General features: G+C 55.3%; 1 protein-coding gene and 1 non-coding gene across 2 annotated transcripts; both read left to right on the plus strand.

The window, feature by feature from the left end:
* The first annotated feature begins 14,145 nt into the window (after positions 1-14,145).
* Positions 14,146-14,235, plus strand: ColSpa_tRNA_232. The gene is given in 2 exon segments: positions 14,146-14,182; positions 14,200-14,235. It is a non-coding gene; the product is annotated as a tRNA-Phe (tRNA).
* A 706-nt stretch (positions 14,236-14,941) lies between these two features.
* Positions 14,942-18,520, plus strand: ColSpa_08785 (F-box/WD repeat-containing protein pof10; the record flags this gene model as incomplete). Its single annotated transcript, XM_049274997.1, has 2 exons — positions 14,942-15,347; positions 15,459-18,520. The coding sequence occupies 2 exons, from the start codon at positions 14,942-14,944 to the stop codon at positions 18,518-18,520; spliced, it is 3,468 nt and encodes a 1,155-aa protein (XP_049130954.1).
* Positions 18,521-19,608: the final 1,088 nt, after the last annotated feature.

Below are 19,608 nucleotides of genomic sequence, written 5' to 3' on the forward strand. Positions count from 1 at the left end.
CCCCTCCTCCGGCGTGTTGGTGCTTGGTGCTACGCAGTGTGCGCTAGACTGCTGCAGGGGTACGTACCGTTCCCGACAGAAGGACACCAGAATTGCGACAGACACTCGACAGCCAGACACAGTCCATCATCTGGGCACCCAGTAGCGTTAGCACAGGTGCTGGGAACTGGGACCGGGGGAGGGGTGTGGGAAGGAGAGGGGGGGAGACTGAAAGAGAGGGGAGGGGAGGGGCGACGAGTGGGCGTGCTGGAAGAGATCAAGGGCTGGCACAGCATGGGTGGGGAAGGCGAGGCCCAGAGAAGCTGGGGGGCCTGGTGCCTTCCAATTGGGAAGGTTGTCCGAGCTTTTCTGGTTTCTGCGGTTGCGGGTCCATTTGCTCTTTGGGAGCGGGGAGGTCGTGATGTCGGGTGGGAACACAGACCCTGGCAACCCTGTCGAACGCCCAGCACCGAGGACAATCCCTGGCCGTGAAAGACACACTCAGATGGAATGGGAAGGAGTGGGGTCCCATGGGACAATTCAAGCCCGGGGATTCGCACGGAGCTGCTCTCGAATATGCCCGGGGCCAATTCGCTCGGGGGGACCTCCTTGTTTGCCTTGTTGTTTAGAGCCACCTCGGATTTACAGGTTTGCCGTTCCTGAGTCTTACATCCGTGATACACGTCTTAGCTAAGACCACCATCGTGCCTTGGACTGCGGCACGAAGCATGAAGCAAAAGCACAAGCACCAGCAACGCAGAGGCCTGGGATCCAATCACCAAGATGAATGCATGGCATGGAGGCTCAGAGAGGCTGTGAGGCTGACGGTCGCAAAGGACGATGGGTTTCTTCCAACAAACTCCTGTCCAAGTCCTCTCGGAGGCGACAAACCACAAACTGGACAAGCAACTGCGGCTTCCCGTATCATCGCCTGCGCTAAGAGGCTCGGCACAGCACGCTGTTGCAAATTCGTCGAGGCACTCAAGGGACGATTCCAAGAGAAGGGCGGTAAGCAAACAGCTAGTGGCTCGAGTAGCGCGCCTCTTCATGCCCAGGTCTCCCCATAGTGCTTGGCCTTGGGGCACGGAGAAAGAGGGCTGATGCAAAAGGACCGACCCAAACATGCCTCTCCTTTCGTAGGTAGCCTCCTCCGGCTTGTCTTCAATGGACCTAATTAAAACCTCGACCTCAAATCCTAACTTTACTATGACGGCGCCCCCCCTTCCCCCAGTATTCCAACCAACCTGTCGGCCGTACATACAACGTGTGATGTCTCACTACGGTGCCGTCGCCTGCGAGAAGGATTGTGAGGAGAGTTAAAATGGACACACTGGTGTGGGAGCGGACGGTGTTGAAGAAAAACCAGCAACCAGACCCTCGGATCAAACGTCTGACCGGCTCATCAATTGCCCGGAAAGTTTTTTTCTTTTCCTGTAGTTTTTCCCATCAAGGACACCGACCGACCAACGTTGCTCACATCGTCCACACAAATGGGAGAGCTTGCGTTGAGTTGTCACCATCGGACGAAAGGGAGAAAAGCAAATAGAGTCTGTGCCGTTACCCGCGCCATCGTTGACGGGTATCTAGATAGCCAGCCGGGCCCGAAGAGGATTAGCGGACGGGCCTCCCTTTTTTTTCTCTTCTTTCCTACCTACGTCCCGCACCGGGTACGGAGAACAAGTGCAATCTCTGTGTGGACCGAGATGTAATGGACACTTCCCCGGCGGCGCCCCATCGTTGATCCTCTTTTACTTACCAAGCCAGAGGTTCTCTCCTCCACTAGGGAACGGAGTCCGGATGCGATGTAAGACGCAGGAGACACGGGAGAAGGATACAAAAGGGAAAGGGAAATGCATGATTGTTTGAACAGCAGGGGCTCATCACCGCCTCCTCCTCCTGTCGCTCAAACTTCACGATGTGCCTGGGAGGCTGTCCCATTCTGGCCTCATCTCAAACGTCAAACCACAATGGGATATAGACCAGATTAACAAGGGGCCCCTCTCGTTGGTCTTGGTATCCGAAGCTGCGGACATGCTCGGCCATGGGATTGGACGCTTGCGAGAGGGGTTAAGTATTGCACTGAGGCATCCTCACCGCATTGGAATCGATCCAGCCCCCTTGGACGCAAGGCGAATGGGACGACATGTCGGACCTAGTATCCCAAAAAGAAACATGCCACATACGCGAGGAGGGGAGCGCGTGGTCGCCGCAGAGGCAATCAACGTCAGGTACGCATGCTTCGCTCTCCAAGAAGCCCAATTCTGGACCGTACCATAACTTGCGCGGCGTCTGGTCTCTTTCATTTCCTTTCCTCGACATCAGAGCTCCATCCATGCCTCATCATTACACCGGTGATGTGACGATGCCATCCTCGAATCAAAGTTCAACTCACGAAAGCCCTTCCATCCGTCGGCATCGTGAGGAGCGGCGTGAGATCCCTTCAACCCTGGGGGATATTTCCGTATGGATGCTGCGGTCGCAACATCATGCCCTGCACAGTTGAACATGAATATGGGTGATGGCTTAGCACATTGCGCGCACACAACGCTGACCGCTGAGCGACAGATCTTCTCCGTACGGATACCTCACGGTGTAAGATGTTTGGTTCCGCACTAGGCAAGAAACGCTCCGTCCTCCGTCCCTTGCTGCTCCCATGTCTCGCGCCCAAACACACCAGAAAGCTCCTGACCTTTGGTTTTTCGCCCCTTGGGGGCCCTACGGTGGTTATCATTTATTTCCGGGCGTCGGCCGACGGTAATCCCAGCAGCTCATCCCCAATCCCAGGCCAGAGTCAACCGTCAATGGGGCAGCTACCGTAATCCGTTTCACAGCCCAAGCAAAAGGTACAGCACCAACAACGAGGCAAGAGAGGGTAAGGTAAGGGAAATGCTCCGTACTAACAGGCGGGATACGAAAGATGATGTAAACCTGCTTGTTCGTTCTTCAGGTGCTTACCGCTCCTTTCGTTGTCAGCACGTGTCAGATGAGTCGATCGGGGGTCAGATTCCTCATTGGCAAATAAACGGGCGTTCGTTTCGGCAGAGTTTCCCTTTTCCCTTCCCCTTTCCCTTTGCCCAGCCGGTGCTTCTCTCTTTTTTTTTTAACGGTCCTATTTGCTTCAATCCCAGCCTTGTTGCGATGGAGAGGCTTCTCGGGGTTCGTTCTCCCAAAATCACACCCCGTTCCGTAGGCCAGCTTCCGGTGGATAACCTCTCTCCATGGTGGACACACTGTACGGAGACTGGAGGCGAGAGCGCACCAACCGAACAAAACGCAAAAGATATCCATACCCCCGTTTATTCCCACGTCTCTGGTTGCTGTGTGCACTAGCCACTTCTTATGCGTTGGTTCTTTGGGCGTTTCTCGGCGTCGGAACTGGGATCACGGTGGGTCTTCGGCCGGCTAAGTGGAGCTTGCAGGGTTCAAGTTTGGGAGAGCTGGGAGCCGGGATTCGGGAGGGACCACTGGGGAGCTCCCATCGCTTTTGCTTTTTGAGACTTGGGGGAGAAACGAAGCGAGTCCACTGGGCACGATGAGGTCAGGGCGCTCGCGGAGACGAGAGACGAACGAGATTCAAACGAATCCATCAATCAGTCAATCTATCCCTAGCCCAAACAACCGGGGCGAGAGAACGGGCGCAAGCACTGCAAACACATACATAGTTATCCAGCACAAAACCGAACAAACAAGGTCGCGGATTACATAAGAACAGAGGACCAGACAGGCCCAGGAAGCCAACTACATACATACATACATACATACATACATACATACTGTCGTAGTACCTGTAGTTCCCCCCTTATCGCGGGAAGGCGAAATGTGGAGATAATTAAGCCAAACGCACTCTGTAATCGCTGGAAAGACCGAACTCCCCGACCCCGACTCCCTTTGTTCTTTCCCTCCCGTCGCCAGGTCTCTCCTTGCTTTCGACGGAGGCAGGAACAGCCCAGGCGGCAGGAGGGCAGGGTCTAGGTAGAGAACGGCGAGAACAAGGCCTCGACTGGTGAACGGGTGAATCCAATCTCGAGACTCGACGGATACTGCGTGCCTCCCCAGGGCGTGCATCTCGCCTGCCCACGATCTGGTCTGGCCCGGGCCTCAGCCTGATGTTCGGTTCCAGCACGCTCCCAGCGTCACAAAGGAGACTTTCCGGGCGGCTTCCACGCGTAAATGGCCTGCATCTCAGTCAACCCCCCCACCCCCCACTTTCATCTTACGGCCGCATTCACAAACACATCTCTCACACTTACTACGACACGGCGTACTCCTCCTGCTCTCCCAGCCGAGCGGTCACACCACCATGCTTTTTCCTTCTCGAAGCATTGGCACCGGCGCGTAATTGCCCGCCGCTTTCTGCCTGGGAGAGCAAGAAATTGCCTCTCCAGAGATTTGACTCGAGGGAAACAGGGGGGCGGCCACTGCGAAAGCCGAACCGGCTCATTGGGAAAACGCCTGTTCGAGACGAAAGCAGCGTCAGGGAACCCCGATCGATCAACGCACGAAGCGGTCAGACATCACCGCCCGCAAAGTCTCGCCAGCAAAGGCGCCAGTCCACCAAGACCGCCATCGCAAAACTACCCTGCGTGGCTGGCTGACCTGCTTCAGTGTATCTGCCTTCGATGCCGTCCCCTTATGACGGATACAGGTACTTGCACCGCAGGTGCACAGGATGCCTGCTCACTTTCACACGTACCTTGGCCGACACGCATAGGCCAGCCATGGGTCTCTCTTGCCTCGGTGGAAATGACAATTGTTCCATCTGCAGTTCCACGCCATCGTTGCTTATTGCCATGCGTACGTTGGATGATGTGCCCGTATGTCGACTCACCTTTGGTTCCACTAGCGGCCAAACTCGGCGGACCGTGTCAACGTCGAATGCTATTGTCGTCGTCGTCGACGTCAATCTGGGGCTCTACCATCATACGTGCGAACACGAAACGCTGGCGCACCCAGACGTGGACGCACCCACACAGACGACGCATTGCCTTGATCTTAGACCGCGCACACGGCTCCCAGGGACCGGTGCCAACAGACAGCTAGCCATCAAGCTGGCCAGCCAGCCAGCCAGGGGAAGAGAACCGTCGCTTAACCACTCAGGCCGCCTGCCATCTGCATGGCACAGCACAGCCATTCAACTATGCCACCCCGCAGCTGCACCGCTGTACACCATCGCACCACCGGAACACCGCGACCTGCATACCGGTGACACCCATAGCTGTTCGAGGTGGATTGTGTCGCTACTGTTGTCGCTGTTTGCTGCTGCGACCGGTTGACCAGCCCAGGCCGGTGTCGGGGACTCGGATATATCACCTAGGTACAGTTGCCCTGCGCTGCAGGCGGGAGCCTCGCTTGGAAATATGGCTGAATCGGCCGTAAGTGATTGACGGAACCCTGGCGCCTCGCCCCCCGATTTACTTTTCTTTGCCTCAACCACGCGAGCTGAACACGGCCTCTCTTCTCAACCACCCCGCCGGGTCTTGACTGAAAGATGGTACCCTAATCAAAATACAGACTCAGATCAGGGGTGTGTGCGCTCGAACTCGTCCGAGAACTTAGTCCAGAACCGTCCGTCGCCTCGTGTAGACGATTAAGCATGCTTACTCAACCGACATCGATTGACAAAACTGGTAGTTATCAACTCCGCTTCAACCAAACAAAGGGTTGACTGCACCTGAGACGAAATTACAGCTACCCTTGTGTTCATTGCAGATGGGTCCAGCATACACCGCGGCGATAATGGCGATGGCAAAAGTCAAGCTGCAGACCGGCTGCGACAGCGTGGTAGGTGAGAGATGACAATATGCCGCTTGCCTACTTGCGTCCAATCAAGCGTATCGCCAATGTTGCAGGTGGGCCGCAACACGTACATCCACCATGGTAGAAGACGTTCTTGCAGAAGCAAACAAGTGTTCTCGTCAGGTGCATCAGCCAGCCTTCGACTCATTGATAGACAGCAACGTGGGATCGTTCTGGCCAACGAGCAACAACTGTTAGAACCAACCGCATAACAGCCGCATTTGACCCTCCCGCCCATCAGCGTCGGCGATCACGGCGATGAAACCCCAAACCGACTAGCTGACCAGTCGGGTCGGTGCATTCTTCAGCAACTCTACATGGTATTGATGCTCTCCCAGCCGACGGACATTCTTTTGAGTTGGTGCCAGCTCCAAGCCCTCGAAAAGTTCCATGAGCCCCGCACGAATACCACTTTGTCGACGCAACTAGTCTCAGTTCCGGCTCCGAACCTTACTGGAAACGGATCTCTCTGCATGATGCGGGGCCTCCAGAACGAACTCTGACAACTCTGCCAGACAGCTGCGCTCAACAGCTCGGTCTCGTGTCGTCATGTCACGAATGACTTGCAGCGGTTACATGTCTTTTACCCCTCCGTGTGGATGCCCGCGCAACCATCGACAAGGAAGAGGTTTCTAATCTTGTGCAGAGCGGCCGCTTTCTCCTCTTTGTTTACTGTTGCAGTCTAGTGTTACGGACACCTTGGGTTGGTTCGGAAACTCCAGACTCCGACCACTCACTTGCCCAAGCGGGTAGGTGGAAGACGAGGACTCCGGGGCACACCAAATAGAGCTCCGTTGGTGGCAGATCATACCCGCCATCTACACTAGAGTGTGCGGGTTTGTGTGGCGCCATGGAACGATTAGCTCAGATCGATGTTCCTGTGTGCTAAGACTACCCGCTGGACCCTTCTCTCTAATTACGGAGCATGTTTTGGACGCCACGACGGAAGATATTCCGACTTCGCCTTGTCGGCCGACTTTGATGAGGCGAGGCTAGTTCAAACACTTAGGGGCTCTCGATTATCTTGTCCGGCATCAGAAGCAGCCAATAAGGCTTCCAATTCCACCATTACCAGCCTGTCGGAACAATTGACATCAGGTGGCGGCGGCACAACAAAAGCTGAGTTTCAAAAATCAGCCAATCCTGGTGGAGTCAGTTTGGGATTGGGTGTGTTTTTCCCAGTCGTCTTTGGTGTCATGCACATCAGTTGCCGCCCTGCCGGGTTCAGTCTTGCATTGTTGAGCCAATAGCCTGACAGGGCCCAGCCAAGTGGTTCATGGTACTGGCGGTAAAGGTTTGTTTACCTTACTTGCACTCCTTTCTCATTTCCCAGATCTACCCATTGTGGCTTTTCTTGGCTTGACAAGCTTACTCGAAGATGAGAGAGTGAGAGAGAGAATACCAGCACTTGTTTCCTCCCTCACCGCCTGTCCAAGGCCAATCAGCCGCCAAACCATTATCTTGGGAGGCTTGGAGGAAAAAGAGAGTGATTCTACAATCAGATTTTTCAAGCGGCTCGTCACTCACACAGGCAGCTTGCACCCTCGGCCACAATCATTACGCGAGCCTGGGCATATCCACTTACCCCTCTCCAGCCCCCAGCCGACTCCTCGACGTCCGCCAACTTGCTTCGCAGGACGACATATCTGTTGCGATTGAGTCGGCACGACCAACGACCATGGCTTCAAAAACACCATTCAGGTAGTTGTGAACTCCCTGCCGCTTGGGTCATCTTGAGGGCAGCTAATCCTGGCCCATGCAGCAACAACGAAGACTTTTGACTTGGCACGAGGATTCAGGTGGAAAGCGTCCAGCCCGACAGACTCTACGGACCCAGATGGGGTCGTTGTATGGGTGGCTAACTAATCCCTTCATTCCGAATGCGACACGGCAACCAGAATGTATCAACACGGAAGAAGCTTTGCAACCTCGGCGCGGCAAAAGATGTCGTCGCCTCCCGAGTTTCAGGGTCACAGACCACGGATGCGCCGACCAGGCCCGGTTGGCGTGTCGACTTACTCTCCAACCCCCCAGCAGCCAGACTTTCGTTAGCCGCCCGCTCAGAAAATGCCTAGCGTGGACAGATCTTGCAAATCTCGCATTGTCTGGCGCCTGCCCACTGGTTTATTTCCGGATCATCACGCCAAAACACGCCACTCTGAACCAGACTTTCCAGGTGGACGGTGCGGCTTCCAACGGCTTCGGCATGGCAACACCTGCCTTTGGTATTGACGGTCGCTCCAGGTTGCGGCGTCCCATCACAAGACGTCTAGTCCGGCAGTCCCCTCTCCACTCTCCGGCCACGGCCTCGTTGCTTTGATGACGTCCTTTCGTGGCTTCCAATGAGATTGGGCGTGTCGGTCCTGCTAAATCAGGAGCTTCCGAATCATGTGCCCATGCATGGCTTTGTGTCTATGGTGTTTATTGAGGCCTTTGACATAGACTAACAGCCCTAGGTTGGTTGCATGGCTTAGTGAGTGGTTCCTCCTAGTGCCCGCGCTCCCCAAACCTTGCTGGTAGAAATCCAGCGGTACAGGCGGGCGACCGCGAAGGCGCCTCGTTACTGCAGCCAAATCTAACCTTGCAGACTTGGTCAATGCAAGCGGCTCCTCGAGCGAGGTTCCGTGCTGTTCAACGCCGTCGATGCACGGTTTTCATCTGATCATCCTTCTCTTTTCTGGAAGTTTGGAAGAGCCCCGGTCCCTGTAGGACGGCCCGAGACGAAGCGTCATCTCTTCTCTCCCCCCCATGCCCCTCTAGTGCGGGGGGACCCTAACAGGAAGAACCGCGCAAGTTTGGACGTCCTCTTGTCATTTCGCCACCAACATGACCGTTTCATTATCAGCCCATTTTCTCAACTCAGTTACGCGCTGTGCAAACTAACTGGGATGTGTTTATGTGGAAACGATGGTGGGCGGTTATTCCGCTTGCCGAATTTTTCTAAATTGTAACGTCCTCTGCCCCTCCCCCCCTTTCATCCCTTGCCCTTGCACCGGCCCGGTTCGTGCTACTTTCCCGACTTGTTAATCAAGCCCGTTTGGCCGCGAAGCTTCACCCCAAAGAGGGGGGAGGGCCAAAATACCCCCTAGTCGAAGATCATCTGCCGTGAGAGCAAATGCTCTCAGGCTTCGGATTTATAATCGTTCTCGACGTTAGCGTTGCCTCCCATGCTGCTATGTTATCGTAACTGTCTGCTCAACAGAGATTAGTTTGGAGCCGGATATCTCTTGTGCCTATCCACACCTCGGAGATAGTCTTCTTTCCATCTACGGCTCATCCGCACTGTAGTGTATCATAGTACTGCATTGCCAACTCCTACCCCGTATGGTATTGGTGGCTGTGTACAGTGTTTGAGTTTTCCTCGCCCCTCGACATCATTAAACCCAAAGAATTCTGGCGGGAGACCCGGGGAGCTCGCGTTCGTCGTTGGCTTTCCCACTTAATATTGTCCGGGTATGGGTGCAGAGCTCATGGGATACTCATGGGGTCACTATGATTACAGTAATCCAAGGGCCCGAGGGCCTCGGGAGGCCGGCCTCCCGTCGCGGAGCCTTGAGTCGGTCCGGACGTCGTCGGGCTCGGCCATGGGACGTGCTCCGGAATTAACGTGGACAAGCTGACGATGCTTTCCGACTTTCGAGATGAGATGGATACGGGCCAGGCTTGTCGCCAGATCTATAGACGCGGTGAGGAATGCAGCACTCGTCGTGCCCCTCGCGGAAAGAAACGGAGCACGTATTTCGCCTTGTTTTCTTTCGGCTGCGTCCTTCATCAAGGCTTTCTCGGTGATGCGGGATTCACACGCATGCGATGAGGACAAGGTTGCGGGCACCGGTCGATGTCTCTCTTATGGAAGCCAACGAACCAGTAGCTGCAGGCTCTACTTCAGTGTTGTATATGGTGTGGAAGCCGGAGTTGCTGATGCTAGAGTAAACAGCTGAAAACTTGCCGACGGGATATTAGCATGTTGCACGCAACGACACAGGCTTTTGGGATTGTTTTGCGCTGAACACTGCGCAACCGCTGGCTCTCAAGTCCCAAAGGGCAAGCCCGTTTGCATAAAGCTCACTTGGACATGGACTAGGCTTCACATCAAACTTCATCACCTAAGCCGCATTACGTCGAATCTACGCAGCCGCGAACCATTGCTCGACTCTGCCGTATCATCAGAGCCACGGCGACGGTGTTGTTAGGGTCCCAGGGTGTGGCTGCTGCCGGTTAACCCGAGGACACCTGCACGCAAGGTTGCAATAGTCTCATACTCGCGGCTTCCCCGACGATACCAAGCCACCCCGATCTTGCCCCTGCGATTCTGATACCTATGAGGAACATCATACTATGCCGACAAAAAGGACCTGATCGACCGAAATCTGCCCCTTCAAAGTCGACTCTTGCAAAAGACAAAACGCAGGCGACGGCCTAGAGTGCCCTGCGGAGGCTGCAAGACGTCGCGCATTGTCCCGAGAGGCGGCCGAAACGCCATTGACGAATACCACTTGACCAAGCGGGCTGTCAAGAGAAGGCCTGTGATTGCCAACGTCTCCAGGTAGCGGGGCGATTGTCATAACGATTGCCATAACGATTTCCCCGTCACGCTGCATATGCGAATCTGCAATGGTTAACGTGTTTGGGGTGGTAGGCGTGCGAGGCGTTGAAGGGGTGTCGTCTCTGTTGGCGCGGGTGTCATGAACTGCCTCGCGAGCCAATAGGAGGAACGCGGAGCCTACGTGAGCTGGCAACGCCGACGCCGGGGTGCCTTCCCCCCCCCCCTCCCCCCCCCAACGGCCTTCGCCCCGAAGGCAGCTGGAAGAGTCTTCCCAGCGGGGCCGTTTCAAAGCATCGTTGGAGCGCAAGCTCGCAGTTGCCAAGCGCGCCGCGGCTCGACGGGGCCGTTGGGATGTTGCAGCGCGTGCCCAACCAGGCAGGTCCAGTGGTTAATGAGTGATGAGCCCTGCAAGGCCTGAACAGGACAGGAGTTCGGGGGGGGAGGGTTGGGTTTGCACTGTCCACGTCGTCCAGGGCCGGGGGATGCGCCAGAGAGCCGCGGTATATGAGCCGTGGTTGTCCCGCGGGGTGGATGAAGAAGCGGACTCGCCCTCTCTATGGGCGGAGAGGCCACAACGAATGATGTGCCAACGATGACAGGCGATGCGGCGCTGGTATGGTTTCGTGGTGGCCATCAGGACGGCCGGGATGCAGAAATAGAAACCAGTACGTACGTATGTGTTGGATGCGCTGCGCCGTGTTCGACGGGGGGTGTGGGAGAGTCTACTCCGCGTGCGCCGCACGTTAGGGTTGCTCTCTGCTGGTGGCTATGCGATGCCGCGCCGCGCGCTGCAACCCGACAATATTAGCGACCAAGGGAGAGTTGTCAATTTTCTTGTTTTTTGGCATGACGAGGAAGGGTTTCCCGGTGTTTTTTTCGGGCTTCGTGGAGCTGGACGTTGGGCATCATTGGCCATGGCGAGAGGGCGGGTGCTGGAGAGGGCGTGCGGGAACCGAACTGGGTCCAGAGAGAGTTCACGAAAGGAGAGGGCGAGCGGGAGGGCCCGCGTACTGGCCAGGATTCTGGGTTGGGTGCTGAGACTTTCGGGACCGTTAGGTACACTGGCATGAGGTCGTCGTATCCTGCGACGCGTGTAGGTGACTGGCTTCGCGACTGCTGATCGACGATGCCGCGAGTTGTGCTGAATACATGCCGCGCCGCTGAAGACCGCTGCGAGCCCCTGGATCCAGGAACCTTGGGATGGTTTCGTGGGATGGGGGTTCTGGCCTGATCTGGACCTTGAGAGCGGACCGCGGGAGACGGCACACGGCGTCAACCATGGTAGAGGGACGTGGGTGGTGAATTGGACTAAGCCTTTGTGCTAGATGCCTACCACGTTGATGGGATGATCAGGTTTATGAGCCATAAGCCGAGGAGAAGGGTCGGGCTTAAGGTTTTCTGCTCATCAAACTGAAGGGTCTTGGGTGGTATTCCGACCGCGCCTCTTGGGGGTTTGTTTCCTAGAAAAGACGGTAGGTTCAGTTGCCCATGCTAGCGATCCCACGCGCTCGAAAGTTTGTCAAGGACACTTGGGAATAGGTATCCCAGTGCCCCCCTCCCCCTGGGGACTTGTTGCCAGGGACAGTCGCAAACTTTGGACGATGAGAAGTTTCTTAGATGACAGTCACCTTTGACTTTTGACAGCCGTTTTGACAGGCCCTAGCCCCCAAAAAACGCTAGACCTGGAAGGGAAAACGCGACAACGGGCAAGACTGGGTCCGCTGGCCGTCTGGGCCGACACGCCGGGAGGTGCTCTCACCACCTCACCCCCATGTAAGGGTTACAAAAAGCTCTGGCTGTCAATACGTCCAGTGTTCAGGAGGCCTGGGCGCGCGGGATTACGAGACTGCGGCCGCAAAAGAGATTCCGATGGGGTCTTTTTGGCGTTTGTTGCTGTAGGTTGCTCCATTCGTCCGCGGATGAATGGGGACGCCGAGCGAAACGATTGCCTCTCTGGCACTGTCAGAGCGCGGCCCAAGGAGACGGGTGACTCTGCGGAGACCTACGTCAGTGTGGCTCGAAATTGCTCCCTCATGAATCGACTCGGTGTGGTTTTTTATGAGTGGATTTGAGGTGGATAAGGTGAACTCAACCCCCCCGGGCTCCCATGTGTTGCTTGTCTGACTCGTTCCGGAGCCGGGCCCGGACATCGGGAGTTCGTGATCTGTTTTTTGTTTTTGTTTTTGGTTTGTCTAGTCAGTGCGCCTCGGGCACGGCCTTTGTGAGAAGTGAGTGATCCGCGAAGAAGTTCGGGGCCGGGAGACGGGAATTGGGGCTGAGCTAAGTCCGCATGGGACCTGGTTGGGACGCGGCGTTCGGGCGCACTCGGTAACGTAGTGATGTCAATGTGAACCAGAACAGCAGCAAACCTAACATCATGTATCGATCGCAGGCTTGGTCGGCTGAATCGACTCTGAGGCGCCATATCCCTTGGTCGTGCGAGAGTGGAGGCACGGCTAGAGCGCGGAAACGGAACTGGACCGCTTGAGAGATTGTCGCAGGTATCCGCACATCCGTGCTCTGTGCTCTGTACTCTGTACCCAGAGGCTCAAAAGTGACATAGTCAAGGATGCGGGAAGGGTGGAATGAAGACCCTGGACTTCGGGGAACGAGACAAGGGCCCTTTTTCACGTTCTCCATAGGGCGTCACCGAACCATGAAGATTAGAGAGAGCCATGGAGCCAGGGGTGTAAAGAGAGGAGGAAAGGGGAGGAGAAGGCGCCATGGGCTCATGACACTGTTACGTGGCCCATCCCACGACCCTGTGTGTCGGGAACATGCTGATGTTGTTCTGCCTTGGACGCGCGACTCATGCTGTGCGGGAACGCGGCAGGTTGATGACTCTCCATGATGCTCAGCCAGGGTGCTTGTCAGTGCCACAGAAGAAAAATGGTGATAGCCAAGAGGCGACGCCTAGGGTAGTGAGTGATTAGGTCCGTTGGTCGTGTTCTTGACCAGATGATGGCAAGACCAGGGATGGATTCTCGGAGGCCGCTCTTGGGGGTAGGAGGACGTCGAGCCGAGGCACTGAGATCGGGGCTGGTCCGTCTTGGGGGTGTTCCGGATGCTCACTGCGATGTAAAAGTCACTTCGCGCGGCTGTGATCGGTGGCTGTCACGGCCCAGGTCGATCGTCGGCCGCCCAGTTGTACCCTGCCATGAATAGTCTGCTTTATAATGATGAGTACCGGCGCTTCAGCTGCTAGTTTCCGCAGCATACGTAATAGACAGTAAAGGTTAGCTGCACAATATCGCAAGGTTAAGACTATTTCAAATTGAATAGGAGTCGATGGCAGTACGAAATTGAACACTCCCGAATAGGATGGCAGAACGGCGGACCTGAACCTCAGCTCGACTCGGACCCTGGCAACCTCAGGCACGAGTGGGTTCGATTTGGCTCGTTGGTTGTCAACGGGTCAGTCAGGATGTTGTCAGCGGGTGGTCTTGATTGACTCTGCCTCGAACACGCAACGCAGCCAGAGAGTTTGTACAAGGAGAAATGAAGCAATCCGCGAAGGAAGTGGAATGGAGACGGCAAGCTTGTGGTACCTTGACTCAGCCCCTCCGTTCTTTCCGACGGTTCGCTTTGTACCTAATTTACACGCTCAGGACAACTGATTCTCGTGAGTGACGGCGTTGGCAGGGCCGGGCAGTTTGCTTGATGTGACGAGACAAGAAAAGTAAAGAGCAGCGGTCCATCCATCACTCTGCAAGGGCTACACTCGTAGGGATCCACCCATCAACCATCAGAGATTGCTCTCCACTCACTATGGGGTCTTAGGGCAGCTCAGTCGAAATCTTTGGCATCTCAGCTCGAAGATCGTGGCGGACATAGCTCAGTTGGGAGAGCGTCAGACTGAAGTCAACTTCAATCATTTAATCTGAAGGTCGTGTGTTCAATCCACACTGGCCGCATCTTCATCTTTTGTCCTTTGCGCAAAGGTTTTGGTGGGTACGGACCACATCGCCCGACTCAACCAGGCCCGGTTGGCTGAGTGGAGGACGAGATGTACTGCTTTTTGCATGGTCTTTTGCCTCGTCATACGCATGCACCAATTGGCCTCCCCTCAGGAAGGAATACATATATCACCGACTGAACTGTGTTAGTCATTGGTGATGACTTTTGCTTGGGAATTGCCACCCCGATTTGGAGATGCAGCATGCGCGAGCAAGCATGTACCGTGAGGCAGGGATCTTAAGCTTACGCAGAATTGCAGCCTTTGGAATTTCAGTGCGATATCAATACTAGCAATGCCATCTTGAGTACGACGCAAACGTGGACGAAGATATGCTCTCGCAGTGTTGCTGATGACGGCATTGAAAGTAAGTGGGCGTGATAAGGAAGACGCGCGATAAGAATCCGGCCCGGGGATATTCCACCTCCACCAGCGCCCGCCCGCAATCTCCCGGTCATTTCGTCACGAAACGCGACTTCCAAAGGCTATACTTGAGCTCTCTACACGACATAGACACGTTACTCCTCACAAGCAATCGCATCGCATACTCTCTACGCATCTCGCGCATCTTCGTCTTCCAAATCATTCTTTCAACCCAAAGACTGTGCACATCGTCTTTGCACAGTCGCCTGCAACCTGCCCACGACCTCCCCCACCACAGCTTTATGCAACATCGGCCGACTGAGTCTTCAGAAACGCAGCATCAACAAGACAACCCCTCGACATCTTCTCCTTCAATTCAGCATGGCTCTTCTCCACCCCACCAGCCGACCGGCGTCGCTCAACTTCGCCGCGAGGACCCGGGCAGCGCATCCCCGCGCTCTGTCCCAGACGCCGGCCGCCATGACTCATTCGATGCCGTCAGCGCCTCCCAACTTGACGAGAGGCTTCGACGGTTGAGCGTCCCCTATGCAGCGTGTCCCGAAGGTCACCAAGCTATTGCTGGTCAGCGAGTGATCGACTACGAGAATGCCTTGACGCCGTCGACGCCTCGGCAGGCCCTGGGCTTTAAAGTCATCAAGCGATCCGATGCTCGACCAGATGGCGTACAGCTTACGGACTTTCCCAATGGTACGCCCCTTTTGCAGAATCTTCAGGGCTGGTCATGGACTGACATACATGCTGTAGAAATCTTGACCCATATCCTCTCTCACCTGCATCCCGACTCTCACTCGGCGATAGCTCTTGTGTCGAAGCGCTTCTACTCCCTCGTTACGACCCCACATGCGTGGCGAATGGCGTTTTTGCGATTCTTTCCGGGCCATGACAGTATGGCTGTCAAGACCGATCAGAGTCGGTCGGGACCGTTGGACTATGACCCGTCGGAGTTTGTCCGGTCTGAGGCGCGCTACTTCTCGCGTCTGACTTCCCTTGCGACCTGGAGGAGCGAATACTTGCTCCGAACCCGTCTTCTGCGGGGCCTCATCAGAGGTAAACCAGGAAACAAGTCTGGCGGAATCGGGGCATCTGGCCGAGGTGGCAAGAAGACCAGCGCCGTCTTGACGTACAACTCGAAGCTGCCATGGGCTGTAACCCACCTCCATGCCGACTTTTCTGCGAAGAAGGCCCCCAGAGTTATTCACGGTGCTTCGGACTTGGGCGTCGCAACTCTCAGCGATCCTTTCATCGGCAAAGTGGAGAAATGGGGCTTCAGAGACCCTTTCTCCATCCTTCAGCTCGACGAGGCGTTCCCCAATCTTGAGCCATACGGCCTAGGAGATGGTCCTGCCGCATGCCCGAATATCATGGACGTCAGCCATCCTTACGGCGTGCTCTCTGGTGAGGGCTTTCCAGGTGGCCGTGCGTATTATCGCCCGATCAACGAATTGCATGGTAGATATCTTGGCAGCGACACTGGTGTGGTAGACACCTACCCCGATATTCCCAAGATCCCGGAGCTGTCGGAAGCAATCTCTAGTGTCTGGATTGCCAAATCCACCGCCGTTCCAAACATGACGCACTCGACGGTTGGCATCATGACGGGCTCTACACTCGGCATCATCACATCATATGCTCTCCATGGAGACGGGAGTGGTCCTCGGCATCCGAACGGCGAGATGACGGCGCGATGGGTCCTCAGCCCTGGTGTGCCCATCATCTCAATCAAGGTCGATGACCACTACACGCAAAAGCGAAAGACTGCTCAACGCATTTGGGCCGTTGCCCTGAACGCTCTGGGAGAGGTATACTACCTTGTCGACACGCCTAAAACCACCTTGAATCGGTCCAAAGGTGAAGATGTAACCAAGAATGCGTGGTACGCAGCTCGCTCGGTCTACTGGCGGCTTGTCGACGAAACACGTCGCCAAGCTCGGCCTGATGAGTTTGACAAGCATGCTCTCCGAGGCGCCTATTCTCCTCGATCGCCAGCCGACGCCATGAAGCTGAGCAAGGAACAGCTTGTTGCGGAAGCCCGCGAGATTGAGAAGTTTCTGCGCTACAAGCCATCCCATTTTCGCAAGGTTTGCGAAGGCTGGGACATGAGACGAAGACTTGAGGTTGATTTCGCAAACGACGATGCCAGCGGTGCTGGGGAGGTCATTGTATCCATCCAGTGCGGCCTCGACGAAACCATCCCGCCGAGAGTTACTCGCTACACCAGGGCCTTTTCCCAAACGCCTCAACAGAGACCAGAGGATTCCGATGGTCCGACTGATCTCGCACAAGATATTCCCGAAGCGCCGGAGTCAATATTCGGTCCTGGCAAAGATTATCATCCTGAGACTGCGTCGACGACCGCTACTGTTCCGACAGTGGGCGATGCCACACCCATTTCGTCGGGCTCGCTGACTCCGCAGGCAACACTCGACTCTTCGGATGAGTGGACTGTTGCGACAATGACACTTGGCAGCTACGGCACGTCGGAAATCACTGCGTCTGCTCTCGATCTGTCATCCCACGCCCTCCTTACGCTACTGGAGGATCCCCTCCACTTTGATCACAAATCTGCTGCTACTCCCACCATGAGTCCCCTTACTGCAGACTCCATGGCGGAGATTCCTGGTCGAAGAACGCGGATGCTGGCAATTGGCACCAAGAACGGATCCGTTGTCGTCTGGGATTGTCGCGATCAACGCAACGTTACAGAAGTAGCGCCACTCCGTGTGATTCAAACAGACTCACCAGAGATCAGTTGCTTGGCCTTGACGGCGCTGTACCTGGTTCATGGTGGAAGCGATGGTTTGGTGCAAGCATGGGATCCCTTGGCATCTTCCCTTGAACCTCTCCGCACACTCAACGGCCGATCGAATGGGCGCGTTCCGCGTCACATGATGACGATGAATCCCGCTCTTCAGAGTGATACCTACTCAGCTGTGCGGGCCATCTATCTCGACCCTGATCCTACCGTGCTGCGCGGTATCACATCTTTTGGTGCCTTCCTTCGCTACTGGGCCTATAGCGCAACCAGCCAACCGCCGGGCCGCAAACGTCGCCTTCGACATGCTGATGTCCACGGCAGACTGGCCACTCGTCGACAGGGAGGCAACGTCTCAGGGTATATAGCTGCCGAAACTGCGGAGCTACGCCGTGAAGAAGAACAGAAGGTTCGGGAAGATGCATGGCTGCGCAACAGATTCGGCGTTGGCGCCTTTGGCGATTTGACCGAAGAGGAGGCACTCCAGTACGCAGAGATGATTTCACAGGAGACCCTTCTGCTTGAGGAGCAACGTCGCACCAGTGCCAGTGACACTGGTTCAGCCGCCGAGGCCAGCTTCGATACCGCTTCCTCCTTCAGCGAGAGCACCGTGGACACAATCACCCCGGAGCCTAGCGTCACTGGCTTCACTCCGCCCCCTCCCGTTGTCGAAGAAGAGGACGAGTACGAGCAGCAACTTCAGCAAGCGCTTCGCCTCTCCTTAATGGAGGCCACCAATGATGTGGAGCAGTCACCGCGCAAGAACAGTTCTGGTGACTTCGACTTTGCCATCAAGTACAAGCCAAAGCCGTCAAAGAAGACTAGAAGATCGCCCTCCACATCGCCGTCCGCAAGCTATATGCCGGTTGCAGCTTCCAAGGCTGGTTCCTCCAGTAGAGCCACGCCGAGAGACGACGACCTCGAACTGGCTCTGAGGCTTAGCAGTGCCGGATCTGCTAGTCACGCTACGCCCAGAGATGATGATCTGGAGTTGGCGTTGAAGCTTAGCCTTCAGGAAGCTACTGTCAACGACCAAACGGGTCTTGGCATACAGCCTGAAGAGTTTCCCATGTTGGAGACTAGGGGCAAGGGCAAAGGCAAGATGTGAGAGAGTGTGCTTGGTTGCTGCGCTGTTCTTGGTTCCGTGTGGTTGCTATGGTCCGATATGTTTCGTTTCCTCTGCTTTGCTGCAGTTAATGCTTCTGATTATACTTCGTCGCAAGCGGAATTCCAATTTTGCTTGCCCTCGTCAAGGCTCCTTGCCATAGGTAAAAGTTTATTGCGAGCCTTACAAAACATATAGTTATTGAGCGATACCAATGACATGCAGCGGGCTTTAATTCTAGTAATGTGACCGTGATCGTAGCGTCTTTTGCTGGTACCAATACGGCTAATGTGAATATTGCCAGCCTCGGACCTTCAATGGTTGAATGAGATAGGAGCTACCTAGCAATACCTGCTATCTGCTCGTGATCTCTCCCTACCAAGCCGCCTCAACGATTAGGAAAGAGACAGCGACTCCATCGACCTGCGTAAGATGTGTCAGGTGAAGTTTCTCAAGGTCACAATGAGCAAATACCCCAAAGAGAAAAATTCGTATATCAGGGGTGACTTTCATATGGTGCTTGAAATATGGAAATCACCCCCCAAACGTGTGTGCTCGAAACCGTAATTCGGGCATTCTGTTCTCATTATCCAGACAGCATCAACGAGTACAAGGGTTGTTGTATGTTGCCAGGCCGTACCCTGGCGATGCTGTGGGCTTGGACTGCAAGTTTGGGGTGAAGTGGACATGTGTGAGGACCATCCGGCATGGAACTCATCGAGTCGTTGGTTATTATAGAGGTCCATTCTGAGCAATTTCACTTTTCGCGCAACAGGCAACACTGTTTGTCAAAGTGGAAGAACAGGCACGATTTGAGTAATGGGTCCATTTTAAAAGGGCATGTATACCAGAAGGCACTGAGTCCCGGGGATGGATTGTAAGATCAGGCAGTCTCATCATCGTTCGATATTGCCTCCTTGGCCATTGCCCTTGACCTCTTCCGATAGGCATCGCGAGATCTCTGGCGAAGGGCAAACCACCGCCGGACTCAGGGTTTGCATTCTTCTCGACAATCATCGATATCAGTGTCAAATAACCCAGGAATGAGCCATCTGTCTTGCGTCAATGACAAGATTCTCCTACCTAGCGAA

Source organism: Colletotrichum spaethianum (genome assembly GCF_022836535.1).
Source record: "Colletotrichum spaethianum MAFF 239500 DNA, contig24, whole genome shotgun sequence".
NCBI classification, from domain to species: Eukaryota; Fungi; Ascomycota; class Sordariomycetes; order Glomerellales; family Glomerellaceae; genus Colletotrichum; species Colletotrichum spaethianum.